The sequence below is a fragment of the Bombus huntii genome, chromosome 1, assembly GCF_024542735.1.
Source record: "Bombus huntii isolate Logan2020A chromosome 1, iyBomHunt1.1, whole genome shotgun sequence".
Classification (NCBI taxonomy): Eukaryota; Metazoa; Arthropoda; class Insecta; order Hymenoptera; family Apidae; genus Bombus; species Bombus huntii.
In genome coordinates, this window is record NC_066238.1 from 24893526 (window position 1) to 24906341 (window position 12816).

Consider the following 12816-nt stretch of genomic DNA (forward strand, 5'->3'; position numbering starts at 1 on the left):
TAGAACAATTTCAAATTAATACAACAAATAATATTTAGGTAGGAAATGTAAGCATGTGCTTAATATTACCTATATATTGTAAATAATGAAATATATTATTGCTATGTTTTCTAACAAATAATTGAGATTTATAGCATATAGATTTCATAAAAATGTAATCAATACTAGTTTCTAATTACTAATTTATCATTAGTTTGAATATAAGTCAAATTTACATACATTATTACAACAAATCGTCTAAGGTGTTTTGGTACATACAACTGGAAGGTATAGATCTTATAATTTTATAAAGTTTTGGAGAAATTAAACCCTTCGATCCTGTTCAAACATATATTCCAGTGAATTTTTGTGATTCTCTGAATTTGTGTGAAAAAATAAATGCCATGTATGTGCTTTATTATATTCGTTATTATTTAATCCGATTATATGCTACTATCTTTGGGTAATTGAGTAGTTGAGTATGCTACACCTTATGAGAATAAGCAACCTAGTAATGTGCTACATAGTTTTTATTTAGGTATATGTGGCTGCAGAACCACAATGATAGTAATCGCGTTTTTTAAAAACATAAAGTGAACAATCTTGTGAGATTTTGTATGGCATCCCTTCAATTTGTAGCACAATATAACTGTTTTGCTTGAAAAGTTTTTAGATTATTATGTTTCTATTCGTTTGATTGAGCATAAAATTGCCTATAGGTGTCTCATTAAGTATTTTCATTTTTATTCTTGAATATTTATATCACTATTTATATCAATATTTATCAGTATTTATGTCACTATAATCCTAAAAAGGCTATTCTTCATAAATCATGAAAATTTTTTTTGTATTTTTAATTTGTGTAGTGAAATTCTATAAAATATCTGTTATTTCAATATACGTTTTATATCTTGATAAAATATTAGATTGTTCAAAACGATTAATAGGGAAAGTTAAGAAAGATTTAACTAAAATTGGACTTTTTGCTATATATAATATCACGAGTCTTTCCTTGAAAAATTTTTCATGTTCGGTAAGAAATTTCATCACATAGCTTCTACAGCTTTGTACAGTACTTAATTTCTTGACTATGGCTGTGGAATGAGTTTTGTAACATCCAATAAGACTGTACTAGATTCAGTGAATGATATAGATGAACACTCCAGTTTTAATTCAACACTTCCAATTCAACATTGTATTATTAATAAATCAATGAATTTTCAATGTTCCTGTTCAATATTCAACTAAGAGCAAGTTCAGACATTTTAGTATTTGATAGAAATTAAAAAAAAAAATGCTACAAACTTTTCAAACAGCCCAATAATATATTGTAAATTACTTTACCCTCATTTTGTATCAATGATGTTTTTTGAAGCATTGGTTCTCCAATTCTACTAATAATTGCATATGAAATAATTTTACAAATTACAAACTATTTTATATTTTTAATTGACTTACGTTCATTCAGTTAATAAATACTTACGAATTAACGCTCTGAATAGCTTCTTTAAAGGCTAGGATTAAACCACAAAGCATAGGGACCGTAATCACTATTTTAGCCGGTTCGTTAACACGTCAATACAGAATTCAGCGAGCTTTTAGTGCAGACACCTTTGAATTGGGATCGTAAATACGCCATTGTTCTCTGGGCTGGTAATGCAGAATAGTAACGAGCAAAAATTTGCCTTTTTTTAGGAAATTAGATCACACGATCATCTTCCAAATACATTCTGCGAATATAATTCATGATAAAAAAATATGACGATTAAATTACCTCATATCTGCAATATGTCAATAATAAAATACTGTAGTACAAATTGCTTATAAAAATTAGAAAAATTACATAAAAAGAAGGACAAGACTATATATATCCGTATAATATCCTTGTTTTATGAATAAACATTAATATATCAAATAGTCTTTTTAACATACTATGCTTTAAGGTAAAAGAAAATATGAAAATAATTGCAATGTATAGTCGTGTTTCACAAAAGTATGCGACAACTTACGAAAACGTTGTCTGTATCATTTATATCGTACAAAAAATTCTATATACGACATACAGCACGAGAAGATTATCATCATTGGTAAATTTTGAAAAAAATCCGACAATGTATCTAGAAGTTACAAGATATCTATTGCAAACATACACTTCACAAAAATCACAAAATTATTTAAACGGTCAATTATCCATTAGATTAATAGACGTCAATATTTAGTGCGAGCAACTTTAGTACAAATTATTATATGTTTAAAGCAACTATATATACTATATTCTAATTTTTAGTTATTATTAATCTATGTTCGCAGCAAAGAATTTCTAACTTCTATGTATATTTTCAGAGTGGTCCAAAATTTTATGAATATAGTTGTAATCATCGTATGTAAGTCAAATTTTATTGTTTAATATCTTATGTATCCTCTTTCTTTCTCGATATACGTTTTGTGGCTTTGACAAATATATTTTTTATATACAGGGTGGTTGGTAACTGGTGGTACAAGCGGAAAGGGAGTGATTCTACGCGAAAAAAGAAATCGAAAATGTAGAATAAAAATTTTTCGTTTGAGGCTTTGTTTTCGAGAAAATCGACTTTGAATTTTCGCTCGGTACGCGTGCACTTTATCGCATCTCGTTATAACGGATCTCACTGTAGATCGTTGTCTCGATGGAAAAATTAAAAAAAAAAATTTTATTCCATATTTTCGACTTCTTTTTTCGCGTAGAATCCGCTTGTACCACCAGTTACCAACCACCCTGTATATATAAGTATATAAAATACTCCTCTTTCGGAATGCTGTTGAGGACTACTCTTACGTGCTTGTATGTCAAATCGTTTCCCCTTCAAAAATTGGGTTTCCTTTAATTTTAATTTTAGAAGCAGAAAGTAGTTGACGGAAAACAGTTCCGGAAAGTACGGAGAACGATGCATTACCAAGGCCAATCTTTTTGCCAAAAATGTCCTTAAAATGAGAGATTATTGACATTGTCCCATCCTTCACGTCAGTGTGCAAACATTTACGACCATTTTTAAAATACTTGTACTACTCAAATACTTTACTAGCATCAGCAAGCATTGTCTTACGCTTTTTTCATCATTTGAAATATTTCCGTGGAAGTTTTACCACATTTACGACGAAACTTAATTGAATCTCCTTGTTCCATTTCAAGAAGAGTGATAACTCAGAAAACTTTGTTTATCGTAAACAAGACATATAATCAAATGACTGTCTGGAAGTTAATGAAATTAACATAGAGCAGGAAGGTATATTATCATTAGGTATTATAATTATTATTATAATTCTATTTGACAATTGAAAATGGCACTACTAACATTTTAACTTTAATTAATGAACGAGACAAACCTCTTCCGTCTTCCATCTTTTTTAGTTGTATTCGTTATTCACTATACCGCTAATATTTAAAAGTTATATAAATATACCTGTTCAGAAAAATTTCCTATGACCTTCGTGAGTCATTGTAGATAAGGAAGTATTTAAAAAGTTATAAGAATTAATTCAGCATTCAAATAGCTATTTTAAAAATATAAAAATTTCAACGTTTATTGTTAGCATAAATCACCATAATTATTAAGATTCTGCACATTCTACACAGAATGAAAATCCATCTGTATTTGTAATACCTATTTCCAAAAAGAGTCACTTGTTCCGTTACACAAAAGACACTCTGTATAGACGAACAATTTGCACATGGAAATTAGTGGCAAAATGGCATGATATTTCATCATCGTCCATACAGCAATCGAAGCGACAAATGGATTCGGTCACAGTCAAGTTACGCCCGGATAGAAAGCTATTTCCACCAGTGCGATGCCTCGGATCTCTTTTGACACTTTGACTTTGATGTGGATCTGCTTTGCAGTTCCCTACCAATGTCACGATTGAGTTCCTAATTTCACATTCTATGGCACGTTCCCGTAGTTTAACAGCGTGAAATTCGTAGCTGACAGAGTTCCGGAGCCCCTATCTACTGCAATGTGTGAGAAGACTCAAAGCTCTTGCATTAGATAACGACTTTATCCTTAGTCGATCTGTGGAATACTTGAGATTCCAAACATATTTCGGTGCGTCTCAAATTCCACGATAATGCTCTGTGCATTCTTGTCTCAAATTTGCGTGTACCTAAGATCCATTAATTTTCATCGATACTTTTTTTTTTAATAACTATTTCTTCGATCAAGAAATAGTTGAACGTTTCATAAATACAAAACAGTATTAGACAGAGATTATGACTTTAAACATGATTAAAATGACATGTTAACATATCCATGTACACATATTAATATATCCATATTTTAATTTGTATAAATTTTAGTACATGAATACTGAAGTATATGTATAAGTACATTTACTGGAATAGTTTGCGATGCAAAATTAAGATTATGTTGGCAGCAGGTTGCTGCATGAGTTTCACCAGAGTACATTATTATTATTTGTTTTACTTACTTTTGTATCGAGCATGTTATATGAAACATTTTGATTTCATTAGCTCTATAACGAAACACGATTATTATGACTATGTTAATAAAAGAAATAAATCTGATAATACACATCATCGACCATAAGTGTTAAGACACTTATAAGAAATTAGGTAAACCTGAAAAATTCTTAGGAAAATGCTAAAAGCTCTAAACATTATTATTTTATTTGAAATCTTACACTATAAAAGATGTATATGTATCCAATATTACAATAACCTCATCAGTTATATGTACACATACGATATAATTAAATTAAGCATTCTCATCCATATTCATCACGTCTTTCGATAACTGTTCCAATTAATTTTGGATATTTATATTATTAACTTTTTAATGCTGTAAATAATTCTGTAAATTGAATTTGGACTGTAGGCAGACTTCAAATATTAATCGGAATTTTTTATCAACTTATCACAGAAGTATTATAATGAAATTTAAATTAGGATATTATAAGACCGATGCTTTAACTCATTATTTTTCTATCATTTTTGCAAGTTATAACGTTTGCAAGTTTTTACTTCAAACCTTTGTTTTTCTTTTAGATAGTTATCTGGTAGAACTTAAAAATTTTCCTTTCCTTTATCACCTAACAATAAATCGATTTATTGTGAATGGAATTAGATACTTCTGAACGGAAGTGTACGTAAAAGTTACAAAATATTTATTGCAAGCATCAACATTTCACAAAAGTCAACAAAGTATTTGAACAGTTAATTATTAACTATATTAGTAAGATACATTAGTGAGGCCATCTTTAGTACTAAGTATATGTTTGGTAATTATTTGCACGAGAGCATACCTCATCGATTTTTATGATCTTGAAATATATCGTCATGATCATGATTTGGAATAACTCTTCTATTAAAAAAAACTTCAATTAAATTTAGTATACACTTCGTTCTGGCAGATAGCTGACCGCATTCTTATATGGCCAAACCTAAACCCAATTCATTGATGATGTCAATCATATTTAGTATAAATAAGGTAAGATAAATTGTTGATATTTCTATGTTCAGAGGGAGGATCACAATAGTTATTATTTTATTGAATGGATAAATCTATCACACCGTTGTGAGCCAAAAAAACCTTCATTGCACGCGCTTACAAAAACTAGGGATAAAAACAAAAAAGCATCTTAAGCCTATCGATTAAATCTATCGATTGTAACTAGGATTATCTTCTAGTTACTATTTCTTATAACTAACGCATCTGCATATAGGTGGCGAGCACGAACTCACGTCATTTTCAATATAAATCAATAAGTTATAGGTTAGGTTAGACTAATATTCGTCCACCGGAAGGTTGACCTTGACAACATATTTCAAGGTTATTAGAATCAGCCACGTATGCCTTCATATAAATAATTACCATATATTTAAAATCATTATTCGTGATATATATATCAACTTTTTATTAGTTGTCTATTTGTAATAAATATCCTGTAACTTCTATATATACTTTCAGATTTGTTTCAGATTTTATCAATATAAGTATGACAGCTGCGTAATGAAATTTCAGAATGTTTGTATAACATACATAGTATATCCATAAAAAATTTCTGTGGTAAGTGTTAAGATACTTTCGTAAGCCACTGTATGTGAATAATGCATTATATTTCTTTTATAAACATCTTCATATTTATCATTAAAAAAAATGTGCCGACTCTACTTTTCATTCTAAACTATTATATTCAATCTTTTCCATCTAAATTGTTTCGTAATGTTCGAGGAAGATGAAAATCTGTTACTATAAAAACGTTCCTGGTTAGAAGGAGGCTAATGAAAATACATTATTCTTATCTTTTGTAAGCTCTAGAAACGCGAACCATACACTTTCATATATCGATAACAGTATCATATTCATCGTAAAACAGTTTCCTTATATAAACAAGGAGGACTACAGAATTTATGTAGCAATTTAATATACACGTTTATTTTGATGTTGTTGATATCAGTAACAGATTTTGTGAATTAAAACATGGATACGTTAATACAGAAGTGTACGTATATTAAAAATGATACAAATTGAACTACGGATACATCCACACATGTGTAGATAGGCTGCATTTAGATACATGTGAAATGGGAACCTCTATCGCTATCAGGATATTTATTCCAACCATTAAACTATTTTTTCAAAGAAAATTATTATCAAGACTTTTATTTCACACGCATAATACTTGCAGGTATGCCGTATTGACATCAAGCCGTGTAACAGCGACCATCATCAGCGTCTGGCTGATATCTGTAATGACGGTAGTTCTGCAATCATCGTTGGACGTAGGACCGGACTTCTGCCGTCGCCGATTCAGTGGGATAGCCATGGAACAAATAATCGGGGCTACGGTTTTAGTAGGTTTGCCAACTTTAATGACCACCTTCCTGTACGTAAAGCTGGTGATTCGAGTCCGACACGCTACCAGGGGTTCCTATAAGCCACCGGTCGCTTTCTCCTGGGACTACGAACTGACCAAGGCAAACATGTACAGCTGCGTGATGTTCGTGATATTCTGGCTACCGTTCGGTATCGTTGTCTGCGTTAACTCCTTCCGACCGATAAGCGCTCGTGTTCTTTACAATTTGGCCTGGTTTGCTCTCTCGAAATCCTGTTTCAACAATTTACTCTACTGTGTGGCAGACCGGCATTTTCGCAGCGCTTACGTCAAGCTTTTCCATTACTGCTGTTGCAAGACTACGGTGAGTTTCTCAAGGAGAACACGAGGGGATGGTGGCCGAAGTGCCAGCGATGTACGCCTCAGGGTTCACATTATCCATTCCTATGCTAGTCCGGGTACCTGTCGCCCACCTGCGGGTAGACCTAACGGACGTGACGTTTATGAGCTCTAAATTTCAACATCGCGCATCATGATCGGAATATTTGGAACAACCTGTGTCCTCGTCGATACAATTGATCGCCGTCCAATAGAAAACATTTTTCGATTTCTGCTCCTGATCGAGATGCTTCCAATTACTGCGATGGTTTAAGTTGCCCTTTGGTTGTACTGTTGAGAATTAGTACGTCGAACGCGTGTACTTTATTTATGTAATTTATTCGTGTTGATTGTTTTAATGCGCTTTGATACAAATTGTTAAGTGAGGAGGACTGTTTTACGAACTTTGAATTGGTACAGTAGAACCTTTGTTATTTAAATTTAAAAGACAAGAAGACGAATTCTTCTCTGTTCGGAGAAGAAAATGTTCACATGTACGTGTTATACTATAAAAGAATAATAACAATAAAGATTGAACGTGTAAATATATGTTCAATATATGGCATTTTTGACTGGAAAATTGATGAATTTGGTATAATCTGGTACTTTTGACGATTAATCTATACATTTCTCGTGAATATTTTTTATGTTATACATTTTATGGGATTATATCAACCTTATTGCAGATTAAAGGATAGGAAAACGTCCACTTAATATCTTTGGCAACTAATTTATATAAAGTTTTTAACATTCTCGCGTGTTCCATTATGATAAGATATTCATATTCAGATTACATCAACTGGTTAGTCTTATATATAATATCAATAATTAATTTCGTTAATATTAATCACTATCTTCAAGTGTACTTTTAATATTTCGAGCTTTAATCGTTAAAATTCGTTGATTAAAACACGTTTTCACCAGCATTATGTATGCATATGCTACAATTAATATCAAAATTTGGATATCAGAGGTTCTACTGTATGAATACTTGTAACAGTGCTATTATCCATCCTCTTATAATGTTCGAATATCGATGTTTTACAATCTTCGTTAAATGATTCTCGAATACCTGCCGTAATTGTTCAACAATTGCTATTACCTCATTTTACGTTATTGTTTTAACGTGTAATTATTCCTATTACGTCTGTTTCATATTTATTTATAGCTATACGATAGGTACATATAGAGTGTAACTGCAATGACGTTATTATAAAGATATTGAGATGATTTCTCTTACAAAAATAAATCGAAAACGTAGTTTGAAGTTCTTTATCTTTAGCTTGGTTTTCCTAAGATACTGATTCGTCCAACATGGTCGATGAAATAGAAGCAAAAATTGCATTTAGAAAAAAGAATAATATTGGGAATTCTGCTCTCGAATAAATTAATAAATGAATAAAATATCTAAAAATGTATCTTATGTGAATTACTATCTTTCTCTATATACTACGTATATATATAGATGTATACATCATGCCGATATAAATCTGTTACGAATTATAGACGAAGTACGATGTACTATTTCTGTTTTGTAATTTCTATTAACGTTCCTAATATCTATAAACACAGAAACAATTTATCAATTCTCAAACGAGTACATTCTTATTTAACGATTTTTTAAAATCAATGTTCTCGGAAAGAAAATACTATAGGACAAAATTTCATTCTACATGTTTTCGATTTACTTTTTGCAGAAAGAATTATCTCATAATCGATTATTCCATCATTGCCGCTACATTTTATATAATCGGATGACGAAGTCTACAGTTTCACAGAAACAAATCTGTTTCTCCATCTTTAGCAACAAATGTTAACACCAAAGTAATATGGCTACTATCACTATCTAGGCACTAACAGAGATCTTTGTATATTTTAAGTTTCTGCTTTCTACATATCATCCTTCGGCTAAACTTTGTCAGTATATTCTGTGGATACACAGGGTGGTTGGTAACTGCTGGTACAAGCGGAAAGAGGGGATTCTACGCGAAAAAAGAAGTCGAAAATATAGAATAAAAGTTTTCTTTTTTCTTTTTTTTTAATTTTTCCATCTCCCATTTGTATCGGAAATTAAAATGTACGTGTTGCTTTAATTATTTCAATCATCGGTTTATTATCGGGTTATTTGCATCATAAATAGTATAGCTGATTTGTAACACAAAGAAGGATTGTTTATAGTAAATAAGAAAGTCTATGGATTTATTCACTTGACGATCGAAAGAAAAACAACATGTGTGTTTATCTTCTTTTTTTTCAAGAGGTGCAATTTTAAAATTCGATACATTACCAATTAATCTGTGTACTATCAAAATTATTCTTTCATTTGATTTTACAATGAAATATAGATTTTCGTCAAATATCGTTTGTACATTTTAAAAATATTTATCATATCATTAGTTACACCTTTGGTTTTTTCTAAAACTGTATAAAATGTATCGCGTATTTTATATATACAGGGTGGTTAGTAACTGGAGGTACAAGCGGAAGGGGGGTGATTCTACGCGAAAAAATAAGTAAAAAATGTAGAATAAAAATTTTTCGTTTGAGGCTTTGTTTTCGAGAAAATCGACTTTGAATTTTCGTTCGGTACGTGTGCACTCACTGTAGATCGTTGTCTCGATGGAAGAATTAAAAAAAAAAAATTGTATTCTATATTGTCGACTTCCTTTTTCGCGTAGAACCACTCCCTTTCCGCTTGTACCACCAGTTACCAACCACCCTGTATGTAAATAAAGTTAAAACTGGTAGAGATAAATTTAATTTTGCTATTCTTCGAAGTGCATTTCGATACTGTTTCTTCTACTACAGAAAAGTTATCGATATTCTTCCTGACAGTGTGTAAACACAATTCAATCGTAAATTAATTGTTACAAAAAGTATATGTTATTAGTAACTTTTTGAACAGAATTTAAATTTGCGTCCATAAGGTGCTGATATATAATTACAATTAATTTGAAAATTTCGCAAAATTCATATACTATTATATAGCTATCATAAATCTACCAAAGCGCTTGGATAACACGATATAATAATATAAACAGCAGTATACATTCACTTATTCATACATGTAGTATATATTTATTTTTATACGTTATCTGTAATTTGTGTATTGTTACATCTTTACGATTTTCATAAATTTCATAAACATTCAGTTATGACTTAACGATAGAGCTTCAAACGACCTAATTATATCTATAACATTTTTCTCTTATTTGTATTCATGGAATATATTGACAAATTTTGTTTGAAAAAATCTGCAACACTTTGTGTAAATATTGCCCAATCGTTGACAGAAATCGGGCAAAAGGGCAGTAGAAGAGCGCTATGTCTGATAACGGCATTGAAAGAATATAAATAAAAAATTACTACTGACACTGAAACAGGCAATCGGGCCGTCCATTGGAAATTTTTTCCCGTTGTCACTCTGATACTAAGGGAATGTTTCCATCTTTCGTCTATATTCTTCCAGTTGTGTTCTTCCAAGGACTGTCTGTTTGGACGAAACGTTCATCGTGATTGTTTCTTAAACGATAATTATCGTGACCTGTCACAACCTCCTTCGTATACACTTATATCAATTCATTCGTGAAAGAGAATCTCTATATTAATATAAACACAAAAGGTTTTTAATTTTTTACATGAACTTACAACATAGAATATCTATTTTTTTTACGTGATGCATTTTATATTCTGTTAGCGTAACTTCCTTCCATTCTTGGACCCCTTTGCACAATGATTTACTGATTAACGATATTAGTGAATTGATAAGCGACAAGATTTACGTTACGGACATGTTTCTCTTAATTATACAATTTTGTTAATTATGAAATATGAATCAAATGTATACTTTCATACATAGAATAATCGAATGATTTACCATTCGTAAAATTGACTTGTAAAATTTATGGGCTAGATTTCTTTTTTATAATTTTACAATTTCACTAATTCTCGCATATAAAAATAAAAATAACGAAATAAAATAATCGGATGAATTGTAATTTGTACAATTTTATTATAATTTATTTTACCTAATTTTCTTTTTTATCAAATTTTGATCGATCACGTAAAACCATTGATAATTTAAAACTTGTACCGTGTAAAATTTCACTAATGATACTAATCCAAGATGATTGTGCAAAAGGGCGAATGTTCGTGCGTAAGGATTGAGATTCGACAGATTTAGCGCTATATAAAATGCTATTCCATGATACAAAGGATTCGTTACTTCCAACGAGACTGTGTTAATGCTAAACTATAATATCCTGTTTTTGAGAACAATACATTGAACTAAAATAGGAATATAGCCAACAACAAAAGTTGCAAGAAAATAAATACTTCTCTATTATCTTATATTTTTTAACATTAGAACTACCGAATCCGCCAGAATGGCGCATTCCAATATTTTTATTCTTACAATTACTAAAACTATAGAATTGTTCTTAACTAAATTAATGTTGACTTTTATTAAAATGAAAACATGATTTCATACATCCATTTATTTTCATTATGTAACTGTTATTAAAATCATCTATGTTATCTTTTGACATTCTATGAAAACACGATATTACTCATGGAATGAGCTAATATACAGGTAACTGGTGGTACAAGCGGAAAGGGGGTGATTCTACGCGAAAAAAGAAGTCGAAAATATAGAATAAAAATTTTTCGTTCGAGGCTTTGTTTTCGAGAAAATCGACTTTGAATTTTCGTTCGGTACGCGTGCACTTTACCACGTCTCGTTATAACGAATCTCACTGTGGATCGTTGTCTCGATGGAAAAATTAAAAAAGAAAATTTTTATTCTATATTTTCGACTTCTTTTTTCGCGTAGAATCACCCCCTTTCCGCTTGTACCACCAGTTACTAACCACCCTGTATATTTAAATATTATAGATCGGTAGATCCTAATGCTAATAAGAGAAGATTTCAATAACACTCTTTTAAAGAAATAACGTCTCTACCTTTGGAACATTAAAAATATCGGTTAAGCAGAGGTTTCTAATCTCCTATAGAAAATGATTATCTCGAAACGCGTTGTATAATCTAATACAGAATATAAAGATCGATATCAAGCGTTAAAGATCTAAACTACACGGTTTCTTGATAATATCCTAATGCTCCAGTGGAGTCACAATGGAAGTGGTTAGTCGCGTAGTAAACTCACAGTACAGCAACAATTTACGTTGATATAATTTAAAGCCTACTCCTCGGACAGTTTAAGTGCAATTCAAGTAAGAAGGTGTTCTCAAAACGTTAAATCCGAAATTATGATTAATACATCGCGCTAAGCTGTTGGAGAAGTAGAGATTGATGGTGAGCTTTAGATAAGGATATAGTAAAAGCTTCGTATGTTCTCGTATTCTTATGCCATTTCCCTCGCGTAATGGAGCTAAACTGTTCCAGGTAAAATCAATTGCCACAGCGGAACGTGCAGAGCAATATTATTCCGACTTTTTATTTCTGATTCTGCGTATGAATCGAATGTAAAATTTATCTAATTGGAGTTTATGGAGTTAAACGATTATAAATGACAATATAGTTAATTACTAAAAATTCCAATTGAAAAATGTACAATGTTGGTTATTAGCTTTTATTAGTATTAATTAACATTGAGTTAATGCAATAATA

The 12816-nt window shown here is 30.8% G+C and overlaps 1 protein-coding gene across 6 annotated transcripts in view; it reads left to right on the forward strand.

Annotated features, from left to right (window-relative positions):
- The window catches only part of LOC126866628 (RYamide receptor-like), a 369792-nt gene extending 358065 nt beyond the window's left edge, over positions 1–11727 (forward strand). For all 6 annotated transcript variants that reach the window (XM_050620455.1, XM_050620476.1, XM_050620465.1 and 3 more), the window contains one exon: positions 6664–11727. In XM_050620455.1, the coding sequence (XP_050476412.1) occupies positions 6664–7324 (661 nt within the window). In that variant the 3' untranslated portion in view covers positions 7325–11727. The remainder of the gene's footprint in view (positions 1–6663) is intronic.
- The last annotated feature ends 1089 nt before the right edge of the window (positions 11728–12816 follow it).